Genomic DNA, 17,010 nt, shown 5'->3' on the forward strand with positions numbered 1-17,010 from the left:
ACATATAATGCACAATCATGGATTTAAATGAGGTTTGGTGTTTCTGTAGTCATCATAAATACTTCTGATATATTAATCAATATTGCAGAGTAAGGCTTTCAGTAGATTAGTACATTTCTAACAAAAGTTTAGAAAAGATTGTTAAACCATTTTTTAATCTTTTGGTCTTGTGAAAAGCAGTGTGAGAAAAATCACAACAGAATTCTCTCTTTAGGAGGAAAGCTGTGTAAAAAAAAATGAAGTAGAATGTATAAATGCAAATCCAAACATTCTTGCTCATTTGTTCACTGCTGTAGACCCGAATTATTACAAAATATGATGACAATTAGCTCATAATGCATGTACATTCAGAGCATTCATCTTACATTTAGCAGCACCCTACAGTTAAGAGTCAAAAAAAACCACAGTATTAAGGGTGTGGTACAAGGAGTAAAGTCCAGAACATTTCCTGAGTGCCAATCAACAGCACATTTGTTGTTTTCTCTGCAAGATAGGTAAGATTTGTTGTTGTATATTAATGTATTAACAACTAGATTTCAGCTTTATGGATGTAATTAAAATCCTTCTCCAGATGAAACAATATGATTTTCTGTAGTGGCATTTACCTTGTTAAGAATGATGACAAGTTGCTGTATGTAGGTGAGTTACTGGCAGAAAAGTGGTTTGAAGCTAGCAGTGCAGTCATTAGCAAATTAAGGTGCTGAGTTAAAATGTGTAAATTTGTTATTTTTCTTGTATGCTAAAACTAATAAAATAAATAAGGTAGAAGAAAATGGTGATGAAACACTAGTGAATCAAATATGATATTCTTATTTTTCTCAACTAATTTCTACTTTGTCTGTTCAACATGTTTAGCATACAGAAAATGATGCCTCCAGTATCTTCTGCTTATTCAGAAATTTTCCCCAAACCAGTTTGAAACCACTGTTTAAGGTACAAAACAATTGTTTCAAGAGGATAGCCTAAAGAAGCATACAATGACCTCCATCAATCCACTTTCTTTCTGGTAATTCACCTTCACAGATTATAGTTCAAGGCTAGGTGAAAAGTGATATAAAAGATCGTCATGGTATATTGGTTTCCAAATGCTTATTTTCTTCTGTAGTTGTTCACATACCAACTGGTTCAAGAACACAACAAACTAAAAGGATGATAATAAGAGATCATTAGAGTACAGCCAACTAGGACATTGGGAAGGATGAAAGGACAGTAAGCCTGCTATCATTTTGATTGTTCATAGCTTCTCTTTCCAGTTAGCTGCCTAATTATCCATAACTATTCATGACTGGGTGTGTCAGAATTAAGTCTTTGATCTGATCATGTTTTGTACTTAGGCAATCTCTTGGGGTCAGGAATTACATGATTCTACAAAACTTAAAACATGGAAAAGGCCAAACAGTAAATTCCTGACAAACTGCTTTTATTGTTTGGCACCCTACTGTTTAATCATGCGCTGAAATTGCACTGCAGGTTGGTGGATTTGGGGGCAGACAGGAACATTGTTATTGACCAAAGCCTGTATTTATTGCTTTTGGTGTGGTCTTCGTATTCATCAATTTAGGATTATGACGATGACAAAGTATTCTGCTAAACTAGAGAATGAGAAGACATACAATACTGCTGCTACTTATTCCAGCAACACACACAAAATGCTGGTGGAATGCACCAGGCCAGGCAGCATCTATAGGAAGAAGTACAGTCGATGTTTCAGACCCACACCCTTCGTCAGGACTAACTGAAAGAAGAGATAGTAAGAGAGTGGGAGTGGGAGGGGGAGGGGGAGATCTGAAATGATAGGAGGAGACAGGAGGCAGAGGGATGAAGCTAAAAGCTGGAAAGTTGATTGGCAAAAGGGATACTGAGCTGGAGAAGGGAGGGGATCATGGGATGGGAGGCTTGGGGAGAAAGAAAGGGGGAGGGGAGCACCAGAGGAAGATGGAGAGCAGGCAAGGAGTTACTGTGAGAGGGGGGGAGGGGGGGAGAGGGGAGGGGGGAGGGGGGAGGGGGGAGAGATAAAAATATAAATAAATAAGGGATGGGGTAAGAAGGGGCATTAACGGAAGTTAGAGAAGTCAATGTTCACGCCATCAGGTTGGAGGTTACCCAGACGGAATATAAGGTGTGGTTCCTCCAACCTGAGTGTGGCTTCATCTTGACGGTACAGGAGGCCATGGATTGACATATCAGAATGGGAATGGGATGTGGAATCAAAATGTGTGGCCACTGGGAGATCATGCTTTCTCTGGCAGACAGAGCGTAGGTGCTCAGCAAAACGGTCTCCCAGTCTGCGTTGGGTCTCACCTCCACCATCAATTCTGCTCTCAAACACATTTCTCCCATTTCACGCACATCTGCTCTCACCCCATCCTCCCGCCACCCCACTAGGAATAGGGATCCCCTTGTCCTCACCTACCACCCCACCAGCCTCCAGCTCCAACATATGTTTCTCCGGAACTTCCGCCACCGCCAATGAGATCCCACCACTAAGCACATCTTTCCCTCCTCCTCATCTTTCTGCTTTCCACAGGGATCACTCCCTACGCGACTCCCTTGTCCATTTGTCCCCCCCAATCCCTCCCCACCGATCTCCCTCCCGGCACTTAACCTTGTAAGCAGAACAAGTGCTACACCTGCCCTTACACTTCCTCCCTCACCACCGTTCAGGGCCCCAAACAGTCCTTCCAGGTGAGACGACACTTCACCTGTGAGTCGGCTGGGGTGATATACTGTGTCCGGTGCTCCTGGTGCAGCCTTCTATATATTGGTGAGACCCGATGCAGACTGGGATACTATTTCGCTGAACACCTATGCTCTGTCTGCCAGAGAAAACAGGATCTCCCAGTGGCCACATATTTTAATTCCACATCCCATTCCCATTCTGATCTGTCAATCCATGGCTTCCTGTACTGTCAAGATGAAGCCACACTCAGGTTGGAGGAACAACACCTTATATTCCACTTGGATAGCCTCCAACCTGATGGCATGAACACTGATTTCTCTAACTTCTGTTAATGCCCCTCCTCCCCTTCTTACCCATCCCTTATTTATTTATTTGTTTGTTTGTTTGTTTATTTTTCTCTCTCTCTCTGTCCCTCTCACAATGACTCCTTGCCTGCTCTCCATCTTCCTCTGGTGCTCCCTTCCCCCTTTCTTTCTCCCCAAGCCTCCCAACCCATGATCCTCCCCCTCCTCCAGCTTTGTATCCCTTTTGCCAATCAACTTTCCAGCTCTTAGCTTCATCCCTCCCCCTCCTGTCTTCTCCTCTCATTTTGGATCTCCCCCTCCCCCTCTCAAATCTCTTACTATCTCTTCTTTCAGTTAGTCCTGACGAAGGGTCTCGGCCCGAAACGTCGACTGTACTTCTTCCTATAGATGCTACCTGGCCTGCTGCGCTCCACCAGCATTTTGTGTGTGTTGCTTGAATTTCCAGCATCTGCAGATTTCCTCGTGTTTGCTACTTATTCCACACAGCTTTTCATATTTTTAGTTTCTGAATCTAACTGATATGACATGATGGGTGTGGTACATAATATGGGGTGGTCGCAGTGAGAAAACACCACAATATTTCAACAGGAAACATGGAATGATCTTCCAATCCATAGGTACAGACAGGTGCATTTTCAGCTGGTTGAAGTGACAAGGAAATCAAGTAACTTTATTCATTGTCTTTATTCTCTCGCCATCCGCAGCACATCCAATCAGAATGTGGCCAGCTTATTTGGTGATAATACTACCAATTCATACCAGAAGCTTAATACATAAGTCTTCCACCCAGACTACAATGACATTCTGTGCATTTGTTTCCAGAGATGGAGAAATGGGATGGAGGTGTCAGAAATGGGCCAAGAGAATTTAAGGGCAGGATGAAAGATGGAAGAAAATTATTGAAATTATGAGCTCAGTATGGGTGCATAAAGCAACACCAATGCAGTCATCTGTTGAGGGTGAGGACCAGTTCTGCCAGACGGAGGCTGGTGGTGGTGGAAGGAATTGGTTGGTTCTTTTATTGAGAAAGAAGGGGAGAGTTTTAAGGCCTTCTTGATGGGGGATAAAAGTGTAGGAGGACTGGACATCCATTGACGAAAATGGTAAGGGCCAAAGAATTGAAAGTTAGTGAGGAGGTCAAGAGCATGAGAAGTGCCGCAGAGGTAATTGGGAAGATACTGAACCAAGGGGATAGAATGGAGTCAAGGTATGAGGTCATGAGTTCAGTGGAGCAGGAGCAGGCAGAGATAATGGGCCTACCCAAACAGTCAGATTTGTAGATCTTGGGTAGGAAGTAGAAGCTCTGGGAAAAGGAATTAGTGAAGACAAGGACCTGTATTTGGGCTATATGGCTCTACAACAATGGAAAAAAAGTACACACCAGTGTATACATTCCACTTCATTCTATCAACAAGTTCTTTGTACTGGGGAATTAGGTAAGTACAATCAGACCCTGTGGTCAGGAGTTCCATATTTTCCACACTCATCATCAAAAGAAATTCCTCTTTAATTCTTATAAGGCTGGTTACTATTAAATCTAATATTTATGATCAAACTTCAACTACCCCAAATACACACAAGTATTTCCTTAAAAAAAGAAAAAGAAAACTTCAATTTCGACCTTTATATAACATCACAATTTGGCATATGCCATTTTCCAATGATTCATCAGGTTTGCTTGTAATCAGCTGCATTTACAGCATTTCACCACGTTGAATCACATTCCAGATTTGTTAGACTGCACTACACCAGAATATTTTGGTTGAAGCAGCTGGATCTCATTCAAGAATACAGTTCAGCATGTGACTAGAAATTCAAATTCTATTGGAGCAAACAGCATACTGAACCAAAGTTTCAAAGACATTGGGTGATACAATAAGCTTGAAACATTTTCCAATCTCTCAGAGCCACCATATACATTAGTCAAGAGGCACAAACCACTGACATTTCATTAAAAGAATCACTGAGGAATGGAAAAATATCTTAAATCAAATTATTTATTGCTTATTCTATAAATCAAAAGAAGTTGGAACTCAAAAAGGAAAGTGAGAATATACCCTTCCAAGTTAGACTGTTAAATGAAGTGCACCCAACAGTCAGTATTACAGTTTTAAATGTTATTAAATTTTGAATAAAAATAATAGAACTAATTAATACAGACCAGGTTGCATAAAGCAAAGGGAATATGGTCTCACCTAATCAGAGATATTTAATTTGTTCTGCTAATTCTTGTCCACCTTCTCTTAGGTTCTCTTTCCTAGTTCTGATGAAGTGTTCCTATCTTGAAGTGTTATCTCTTTCTCTTTCCAGACAATCGATATGATATGTTGTACTGTATACGTTATGTAGCACTTTCTATTTCAGCATCTAGTTTTCTGATTTTATAAGAAATAGACTGTGACCAAACACTGTCACTTCAGTCTCCACTGCTTTCAGAGTTAGGGCTCCATCTGAACAAGAAATGGGCAATTTAAAAAAAAAATCTTATTCTCAGAATCTATATTTTATTCACTTTAATACATTATGCCAATCCATGCCATCCTTCTAGATTGGTTCACTCACAACACGCTGGAGGAACTCAGCAGGTCGAGCGCATTCGTGCAAAAGGTTGGTCGACGTTTCAGGCCGGAACCCTTCGTCAGGACCTGCTGAGTTCCTCCAGCGTGTTGTGAGTGTTGCTTTGACTTATTTTGTGTTTACTTCTAGATTGGCTTATGCCTGTAGAAAGCATTTGGAGCTATAAGACCTAGGCATGTGTGGTGGAAATATTAAGTTGCAAATTAACAGGTTAAAACTTAATTATTATTTTTCTTGGGAACATTCGTACTGACTCATAGAAAATGATAAGAAATCAATGTTCATAAGTAACTCAAATTTAACTTTAAACTAACTGAGCTTTCTTAATTTTGAACTGTTTAAAATTAACTTCCTTAATTTTAAAAATGAACTGCTGATTTCACTTTCTCTTTATTCTCTTTGTATATGCAGTACAATAACAATAGGAATCAAGATGGAAAATTTAGAATCTCAAAAGAATCCCCTGTGACCAGTAATAAAAGAAATCCCTTCAAAACAAATCCAACAATTACAGAGTAAGAAGTCATCAATCATTAGGATGTCAATATAACTGCAAGTGCAAATGGCCAAGAAAAAAAACACACATTAACTATGTGGAGGGCTGTCAGAGGTTACAGCAGCACATTGATAGGATGCAAAACTGGGCTGAGAAGTGGCAGATGGAGTTCAACCCAGATAAGTGTGCGGTGGTTCATTTTGGTAGGTCAAGTATGATGGCAGAATATAGTATTAATGGTAAGACTCTTGGCAGTGTGGAGGATCAGAGGGATCTTGGGGTCTGAGTCCATAGGACACTCAAAGCTGCTGCGTAGGTTGACTCTGTGATTAAGAAAGCATATGGTGCATTGGCCTTCATCAATTGCGGGACTGAGTTTAGGAGCAGAGAGGTAATGTTGCAGCTATATAGGACCCTGGTCAGACCCCACTTGGAATACTGTGCTCAGTTCTGGTCGCCTCACTACAGGAAGGATGTGGAAACCATAGAAAGGGTGCAGAGGATGTTGCCTGGATTGGGGAGCATGCCTTATGAGAATAGGTTGAGTGAATTTGGTCTTTTCTCCTTGAAGCAACGGAGGATGAGAGATGACCTGATAGAGGTGTATAAGATGATGAGAGGCATTGATCATGTGGATAGTGTGAGGCTTTTTCCCCGGGCTGAAATGGCTAGCATGAGAGGGCACACTTTTAGGTGCTTGGAGGTAGGTACAGAGGAGATGACAGGGGTAAGTTTTTTTTTTAAAACGCAGAGAGTGGTGAGTGCATGGAATGGGCTACTGGCGATGGTGCTGGAGGCGGATATGATAGGATCTTTTAAGAGACTCCTGAATAGGTACATGGAGCTTAGGATAATAGAGGTAACCCTAGGTAATTTCTACCGTAAGACATGTTTAGCACAGCCTTGTGGGCCGAAGGGCCTGTATTGTGCTGTAGGTTTTCTATGTTTCTATAAGCAATCTTGCAAGTAAAAGCACTAAAAGAATTGGTGAAGCTTTTCCATTTCATTTGTGCATCATGGATTACCATAGCCAGTATAACCTCAAACGTGAAAATAGGTACCATCTTTTCCAAACCTTCATTGTTATGGATACCACGCACCTAACTAACTTCACAGAACGAAACACAAATTCAAACTGTTTGGAAAATAGCAGCTCTGCATTTCTATGAGAGAATCAGTGAGCTAGTGTATGCAATAGTATCCCATTAGTGGTATTTCCTACTCGAACAAACCCCATAAGTACCTTATGAACAAACACAAGACATAACTGAAATTTCAATTTAAAACCAACCAATTGTGCTTTTGTCCATGTATGGAAACATGACTCAATCTTATTTTAGCTACTGACTCACTGTACTGTCTGCTGTTCATTAGCTCAGTCAAAATTTGTATCTCTTCCCCCACCCAGATACATACGATCTATTATGAAAGATCAGCCCCAATACTTCCTAATTACAAGAGCAAAGCATGAGGGATTGAAATTCTCATAATAATCTTATTTGGGGGAAAAGCTGCAGATCATTTATTCCCTAATGAATGCCAGCTGTTAATGTTGCTGCTTCACATTCCAAGTTTGATCCCAACTTTGGCTACTGTCACTGGAGTTTGCACATTCTCTGTGATCACATCAGTTTAACACAATTCCAAATTTTTAACAGGCTAATGGCAAAAAAAAAGAGTTGATGGGCATGTGCAAGAGAAAATAATACTCTAGGGAGGGAAATAAAGGGGATTGCCCTTAGGAGAACCTGCAGTGATCCAATACTCTCTTAATATGTCATAAAATGACACTGAAGTGGTCAAAAATCAAATGCTGGTAGCACATCATATGAAAATTATTATTAATGGAAACTCAAGCTTAATGGAAGTATTATAAAACAAAAACTGAGCAACATGCAAGAAACAAAAGTAAATGTTCAAAATCTGAATGGTGTGCAAAATAAGGGCTAGATATTGTCAAGTCTTCCAGTCTACAGGGACAAAAAGCAAATGACATTTGCATTCAGCCCTCATGGTGGGTACACGCCCAAAACTACGTAGCTGTCATTTCAGTTAACAGAAGTTGGACAACCCTCCCTATGCTCCCAAGAGATTATCAGCTGCCGTTTTGCAAGTCTGAATAAAAGGGTTCCTGCGGCAAAAAAAGTACTTCCTATTATTCTGGACATCCACGGTATTAAATGCTACCGAATAATACTCCGCATTTAATATGACATTGCCCATAGGCTATTTCACTCAGGGCTCCAATGCATTCTCCGATGACTGATATATTATTGATCTGGAAGTCTGTTTAATAACTACCTTATTCGGGATATTTGATCCTTACTTTAGGGAGAACTGATTATGCATGAATAAGAGAACCTATACCCTGGATTTGGGCCAGTGAAATTCATTATGCAGAATAAAGCGAATCTAGTGCTGGATTATTTTAATGGGGCAATATTTAATGGCGTTACTAAATTGAGATTGGGGCTCTTGCAGAATGGGGGGGGTGGAGGGATCGAGTTGCCCCATGAATCCATTACACGGCAGGACCAGAAGAATAAGTTAGTTCATGATTCGGGGGAATCGCCGGTGCAATCCTGACCGACAAAGAGGTGTGCCCGACCGAGTGATGACTAGATGCGGTGCTATGGGGTGACTGCCCCTCCACTTCGCCCGAGCTCATGCCTCAGGGAGTTGCGGGCGGACAGGTCTCACCTACCTCGGTAAACGGATCCATAGTGCCTGCGTGACGCGACAACCCGACCCTCTGCTGCCGATCGCTCAGTCGCTCCGGCTCTTCCGCTCTCCTCGCGCTGATCCGCTCCGGCAGTTCAAAATTTGAAATTGGGCGCCGCCAACCGTGAGACTGAAGGACGATGGGAAGCAATAGCCTGCGCGAGCGCCGAGTGACGGACAAACACCTGCGGACCAATTGAAAGCGGTGAGCGGGCAAGGCCTGCGTTTTGATGGACACGTGAAGCAGCCAATCACAAGGCGGCGACTATCCTCGTTCACAATGGTGAGTTTGTGGACGGTTCACGGCTCATGACAACGAGGGGCTGCTGTTGACGGATAAAGCTATAAATGGGAAAACTGTCGGGAGTTTGTGGGTTTGGTTTTTGCTGAATAGTCGCAATAGGGCAGGAAGCTTGTCGAATCCGAGTAGGATTTGTAAATGAAAAATGAAGCGCTCCCCACTCCCCTCAGCTAGGCAGATTCTTTCAGGAAACGTATTCTCCTGATCACATCATTGAATCCATTGCAAACTGGAAAAAACATCTAAAAATCTAACCCCCTTGCTGCTTAAAGTAATTTTCTCTTTTGTTAGTTTTCAGTCTCAATTCATTATATAATCCTCTTGGAACAGTTTATCTGAACTCGAGTAATTTGAAATCCCTCTGTCAGATCTCCTTGCAACTTTTTCCAAAAACAACCTTAACTTCACAAATCTAACTTTCTTTTAATAAATTTCCTTTGCACCTTTCCAAAGGCCTCTACAATCTTTCTTAAATGTGTACCGCAGAACTTTGCACAATATCTCTGAGAATATAATGAGCAATATGGATAGAGGGAAATGGATGGATGTTATATGCTTGGAAGGCATTTGATAAATTTATTGCATATAAGACATCCATAAAGATAAGGATCCATGAATTGGAGATAATATATTAGCAAAGATAGAGGATTGGTTAACCAACAGAAGGCAGAGAGTTGAGATAAATGTGTATTGTTTTCTGGTTGGCACTCATTCTTGAGCTGGTGCTCGACCCTTAACAATTTGGAAGAGGGGACTGAATATAGTGAACCTTAAGTTTACTGATACGACTAGATTGAGTGGAAAAACAAAATGTGCAGAGGCATCAGAATCAGGTTTATTATCACTGGCATGTGACATGAAATTTGTTAACTTAGCAGCAGCAGCTCAATGCAATACGTAATCTAATAAAATAAATAAATAAACAAACAGACAAATCAGTTACAGTATACATATATTGAATAGATTAAAAATGTGCAAAGAAAATACTGTATATTAACAAAAGTGAGATAGCGCCCAAGGATTCAATGTCCACTTAGGAATTGGATGGCAGAGTGGAATAAGCTGTTCCTGAATTGCTGAGTGTGCGCCTTCAGGCTTCTGTACCTCCTACCTGATGGTAACAATGAGAAAAGGGTATTCCCTGGGTGCTGAAGGTCCTAAATAATGGATGTTGTCTTTCTGAAACACCGCTCCTTGAAGATATCCTGGGTACTTTCTTGGCTAGTACCCAAGATGGAGCTGACTAGGTTTACAACTTTCTGCAGCTTCTTTCAGTCCTGTGCAGTAGCCCCTCCATACCAGACAGTGATGTAGCCTGTCAGAATGCTCTCCATGGTACATCTATAGAAGTTTTTGAGTGCATTTGTTGACATGCCAAATCTCTTCAAATTCCTAATTAAATATAGCTGCTGTCTTGCCTTCTTTATAACTACATTGATATGTTGGGACCAGGTGAGATCCTCAGAGATCTTGACCCCAGGAACTTGAAACTGCTCACTCTCTCCACTTCTGATCCCTCTATGAGGATTGGTATGTGTTCCTTTGTCTTACCCTTCCTGAAGTCCACAATCAGCTCTTTCGTCTTACTGATGTTGAGTGCCAGGTTGTTGCTGTGACACCACTCCGCTAGTTGGCATATCTCACTCCTGTACACCCTCTTGTCACCGCCTGAGATTCTAACAACAATGGTTGTATCATCAGCAAACTTATAGATGGTCTTTGAGCTATACCTAGCCACATAGTCATGTGCATATAGAGAGTAGAGCAGTGGGCTAAGCACACATCCTTGAGGTGCACCGGTGTTGATCATCAGCAAGGAGGATATGTTATCACCAATCCACACAGATTGTGGTCTTCCAGTTAGGAAGTTGAGGATCCAATTGCAGAGGGATGTGAAGAGTCTGCAGAGCGATACAGATAGGTTAAATGAGTGGGCAAAGTTCCAGCTGGGTAAATGTGAGGCCATCCACCTTGAAAGGAAAAATAAAAAATCAGCTTGTTACTTAAATGGTGAAAGATTGCAGCATGCTATAGTGCAGAGAGTCTTAGAGTCCTTGTACATAAATTGCAAAAAGTTGGGTTTTTTTAGATTATGAGAACACTCAGTCCTCTTTTACTGTCATTTAAAAATGCATACATGCATTAAGAAATGATACAATGTTTGCAGGTACAAGTAATCAAGAAGGAAAATGGAATGTTGGCCTTCATTGCTAGAGGGATTGAATTTAAGAGCAGGGAGGTTATGCTTTAATTGCATATGGTACTGGTGAGGCCGCACCTGGCGTTCTGTGTTCTAGTCTTCTTACTTGAGGATAGATATACTGGCTTTAGAGTGATGCAGATGAGGTTCACCAGGTTGATTCCGGAGATGAGGGGGTTAGCCTATGAAGACTGTGCCACCTGGGACAATAGTTCGAATTCAGAAGAATGAGGGGGGATCTTTTGAAACATACAAAGTTATGAAAGGAGTAGATAAGATATAGGCGGGAAAGTTGATTTCACTGGTAAGTGAGACATATCCTCAAAATTCAGGGGGTTAGATTTAGGATAGAGATGAAGAAAAAGTGCTTTTCCCTGAGAGAAGTAAATCCATGGAATTCTCTGCCCAGGGAGGCAGTAGAGACTACCTCATCAAATATGCTTAAGATACAGTTACAGTGGATAGATTTTTGCATAGCAGGGGGAATTAAGTGTTACAGGGAATGGTAGTGCAGATTCATCAGGGCCTACTTCTATTCCTAATTCTTATGTTCTTATCCCAGTTGTGTTTGAATCACCATTTTATAGTTGGATGTCGTCTTCCAAAGTTGAATGCATTTTCTTACTTTATTTGATAATGTCTATTGGTTTTTGAGGGGAGGAAAGCCTCTGACTTTAGTTTCCATTTTATTTGCCCTCAATTTATCTGCTCTCTCCCAAGTTCTCTGGTAGTCTGTGTTAGTACCAAAGTACTCTTCTATTACAAGAGACATTTCATTATTTCAAAGGGAGTACATGCATGGAAAATGGGTAAGAGATATCTCTGTTTCCACCTTTCCTCACCCTCCCCTCAACTAGCTCTAGGATTGACCTAAAAGGACAGATCAATGATGATGATATGCTTTTTGTCCTGAGGTCATCCAATAGAAGTAAGGGCCTAGGATTTTATGGTGAATATCAGTTCCCTCCTGTTTTTTTTTCTTTTTTAATGGTAGTTTGCCATAGAGACAGAGCATCTTTGAATTGTCTGAGTCTTCAGAATCTAACTGATATGCTTTTAGGAAAATACTTAGTATAACTTCATCCTCACTTTTCGTACCTAATAGAATATGGTATGTTAAGAAAGCTCACTAGCGTCGCTACTTCATCAGGAGGCTAAGTAAATTTGGCGTGTTTCCTTTGACTCTCACCAATTTCTTTTTTACTGATGCTCCATAGAAAGCATCCTGTCCAGGTGTATCACGACTTGTTATGGCAACTGCTCTGCCAGTGACCACAAGAAACCTGTGAGAGTTCTGGACACAGCTCAGCACATCATGGGAACAAGCCTCCGCTTCACGAACTGTGCTTTCGTTTCCTGTTTTCTCAGTAAAACAGACAGCATGATCAAAGACATCCCCTACCCTGGACATTCTCCTGTCTTCACCCCCTCCCCCCCCGTCAGACAGAAACCTGAAAGCACAAATCACCAGGCTTAAGGACAGCTTTCTTCCAACTTTTATAAGACTATTTAATGTTTCCCTAGTATGGTAAGATAGACTCTTGACATCATGATCTACCTCATTGCGACCTCGCACCTTATGTCTAACTGCACTGCATTTTTAGCAACACTTTATACTGTATTCTGTTATTGTTTTAACTTTCACTACCTCAATACACCTTTGTAATGGATTGATCTGTATAAAGGGTATGTAAGACAAGTTTTTACACTGTACCTTGTTACATGTGATAATAATAAACCAAATAACCTATTTTATTTCCTTACTATTCATTGAATTTACATTAGATTCTTCTATAGAACCCACTTATTTATATAGAAATCAGTTGTCTCATGATAGATCCTTTAACTTATAGCTTAGTTTTTATCAAAAATTCACCAGTTGGTTTGAAACTACAAAAACCATGAATTTCAAGAGTATTCATTAGAGAACTAATAATCAAACTTCCTTGCAGAAAGGGCTGGAGATACTCCTGGAGGTGTACCTGGATACAGTTACTTTCCCCAAGCACTAAGGCTGATCAACACCTCCACTAACCCATCCCTCTACACCCTGACCACCACTACTTTATCATTTTCTGTCAGTTACCTTACATACAGACACTCCTATACCTAGCATCACTTTACGGACATACAATCAATCTATGTATATGTTATCTCATATATTTATATTTATTGTGTTTTATTACTATTATTGTGTTCTTTATCTTATTGTGGTTTTTGTGCTGCATCAAATCCAAACTAACAATTATTTTGTTCTTCTTTACACTTGTGTACTAGAAATGACATTAAACAATCTTGAATATACTGTATCTGGTAAGCTGCATCAAAATTGTCAGACGGCTGGCTTAATATAAGTACTTTTAGTCTGTGTAAATCATCTTGGAAGGTCTACATGGCAACTCAACTGTCCTTAATAACAGAATTGCACTTTTTAAAAAAAAACAAATCATAAACAAAGCGATGCAACTGAAAACTAACTGCCTTTTAGTTCTGCCAGTTTTATGGCCATGATTCATTTTAGAAACAAACATCTTTGTCACAATTTAACTTCTGTAGATATTATACATTCTTTGTTTAATGGAAAATATTTCAGTGCTTTTAATTAACTTTCAGTGATAATGCTGCACATTAAGCTGAAGAGCTATTTAGATGTGCTATTTTGCTGTTTAAGAGATTGGATGCCTTTCTATAGTGGGCAAAGCAGTGAGCCAGTACAGGCATTGTACTTCCCCTAGAAGTGGCAGTTGAGCAGTTACGATCTTTCGATAAACAGCAGAATTGTGGCGCCTGGAAAGTATTGTTGTAACCTGAGAATTGGAAAACATTGTTTCTTGGGGAAAGACTGAGAGTAGAATCATTATGTTAGAAAATCCTTCTCAGACCAAAATGGGGATAAAATAAATTTTAAGTTGGCTTTTGAGGCTGATATTCTGCCAGTGGTGGAATTTCTTTAAACTTTAGTATATTTTTGATACATTGTTTATAAGTGGTGTTTAGAAAAGCTTAAATTTTATTAGAGACAAGTTGCATTCCTCTGTAATTTCTTCAAGGATGTTTACTGATCTTCAGCAAGATCTCTGCACAAGGAATCTAATCATTCAACAAAGTTATTGGGTTTTATGTTGTGCCAAATAACCTTTTCACCCCAGTTTCCAAAATGATTGGAATGCTGACCATATTGGTGACAAAGATGTCCATTACATACAATATTAAATTTCACGACACATGCCGGTGATATTAAACCTGATTCTGATTACTGTGTCTAAGCAGTCGCTTACACTTCACAACACTGAATACCGGTCTCATTTTCTATTAATACCTCCTACGTTTCAGATTGGTTAGTACCATATGACATTTTCTAACTGCTCCTTCTGCCCTCTGTGGTATGGTTCCAATTCCCTAGCCAAATGCTTCTGTACTTTACAGACCTCCACAATTTATCCCTGGTTCCATTGCCCAATTACACGGGTGGCACATAACTGATCCCCTCCCCAGCCATGACAGATAAAATCCATAACCCTTGCATTATCTGTTTTTCTCTCCCTCCCCCCTTTTACTGAATTTCAAAGGTAGATGCGTAAAACTGGCAGAATACACTTGTTTATTGTTCTTCCAAAGGTAGACTTCTTGATCATTAGTCCTAAAGTTATCTATGAAGGCTCTTTCCACAGATGCTGCCAGATCTGAGTATCCCCAGCATTTTCTGTTTTTATTTCCAATTTCCAACATTTATAATTTCATTTTTATTTCAATAGCTAGCTTGCCTGAAACTGAATTCATTGAATAGGCTCACATTAACTTTCTTCAACAGATTGGAAACTCAGGTTATTGTAATGATGTTCTTTGTAATTTGATAAAATAGATTCAACTTCTTTATCAACGATCTCCTGCTTCACATCTTATCTCTTGATGTAATTTCACAGCAGGATGGGAAATATTACTTCCAAAAAATAGAAATATGCTTACAAAGATCACACAATAAGCTCTATAGTTTTCAAACATTACTTGTATTATGTTAAAGAATTCAAAAGCATACATTCCTTAAGATTCACACACACAAAGCTCAAAATAAACCAAATAATTAGTTGAAGTGACTCAATTGTTTAACTTATTTTATAGTCCTGTTTAGTTAATACATATGGCATATTTCAAATAGCACAATGATACTTAGATAGAAAAAAATATCAGCTTAAATCTTACACTGAGAAACAAAATAACACTGCTTTTCTGCTAGAACTGAAAATAGATCTTTTGACTATATGCATTTTCTTCCAGTGTTGTTGATCTGATAAGGAAAACTCATATAAAAGGTGTCTTTTTGCCCCAAATGTCAGAACAAAATAAATTATTGCTTTTGTGATTTCAAACTGCAGCCCGATTCTTTTGTTATTCTGCTGCTATTAATTGCATTTTCTACCATGTTAACTGGGCCTTGTGAGCAGTCACTCTATTTGCTAATTTTTTTTTGCACAGCTTCTGATCAACACCAGATGGGAAAGTAATTAGAAAGCGAGAGTAATGCTTGGAAACCAACGTTCAATAATTGATACTTCAAAGTAATAAAACTTGTCTACATTGCAGAAACCAAATACACTTTACAGAAACTTAACCCTCTTGGTTCAATCCTCCCCTACCTACATCCGCAACACATCTCATGCTCTCAATTTCCTCACTAGCTTTCAATTTCCTGGCTTTGACCACTTCAATTTCACCATGGATGTCTAGTCCCTATACATATCTATCCCCATCAAGAAGGCCTTAAAGCTCTCAGGTTCTTTCTCAATAAAAGAACCATCAAATTCCCCTCCACCACCACCCTCCTCTGTCTGGCAGAAAAGGTCCTCACCTTCAACAATTTCACCTACTGCACCTGCCATTTTTTCCAATCTTGGGGACTAGTCATGGGTGCCAGGTATGCCTGTCTTTTCATTGACTATGTAGAACAGTCTATGTTACAAGCCCTCCATGGTAATGCTCTCCAACTCTTCCTCTGCTACATTGACAACTGCATTGGTGCTGCTTCTTGCACCCATGCCGAACTTGTCAATTTCATCAACTTTTCCTTCAACTTCTATCCTGACCTTAAATTCACTTGGTCCATTTCTGACCTCCCTCCCCTTTTTCAATCTCTCTGTCTCCACCTATGGAGACAAACTGTCGACTGACATCTCTTATAAACCTACAGATTCCCACAGCTATCTTGATTATACCTCTTCCCACCCTGTCTCCCGTAAAAATGGTAATACCTTTTCTCAAATCCTTTGTCTCTGTTGCATCTGTTCCCAGGATTAGGCTTTCCTATCCGGGACATCAAAGATGTCCTCCTTCTTCAAAGAGCAGTGTTTCCCTTCCTCCACCATTGATGGTTCCCTGACCTGCATCTCCTCCATTTTCTGGATATCTGCATTCACCCCATCTTCCCGACTCCTTAACAGTTCCTCTTGTCCTTACTTACCATCCCACGAGCCTTTGCATCCAACACATCATTCTTCTCAACTTATGCCATCTCCAAAAGGATCCTACTACCAAACACATATTTACCTCCCCCGACTTTCTGATTCCCACAGGGATCGCTCCCTCATTCCCTTGTCTTTTGACCCTCCCCATTAATCTCTCTCCTAGTACTTACCTTTGCACTTATCTCTGCAAGTGGCTGAGTGCTCTTCCCTCGCCTCCACCAGGGCCTCAAACAGTCCATCCAGGTGGGGCAACACTTCACCTGCAAATTTG

General features: G+C 40.3%; 1 protein-coding gene across 1 annotated transcript in view; it reads right to left on the minus strand.

Moving 5' to 3' along the window:
• Positions 1–8,925, minus strand: part of anln (anillin, actin binding protein) — a 65,637-nt gene extending 56,712 nt beyond the window's left edge. Inside the window, exon 1 of the mRNA XM_072283539.1 lies at positions 8,763–8,925. Within this exon, the coding sequence (XP_072139640.1) occupies positions 8,763–8,780 (18 nt within the window). The 5' untranslated portion in view covers positions 8,781–8,925. The remainder of the gene's footprint in view (positions 1–8,762) is intronic.
• Positions 8,926–17,010: the final 8,085 nt, after the last annotated feature.

Source organism: Mobula birostris, chromosome 19 (assembly GCF_030028105.1).
Source record: "Mobula birostris isolate sMobBir1 chromosome 19, sMobBir1.hap1, whole genome shotgun sequence".
NCBI classification, from domain to species: Eukaryota; Metazoa; Chordata; class Chondrichthyes; order Myliobatiformes; family Myliobatidae; genus Mobula; species Mobula birostris.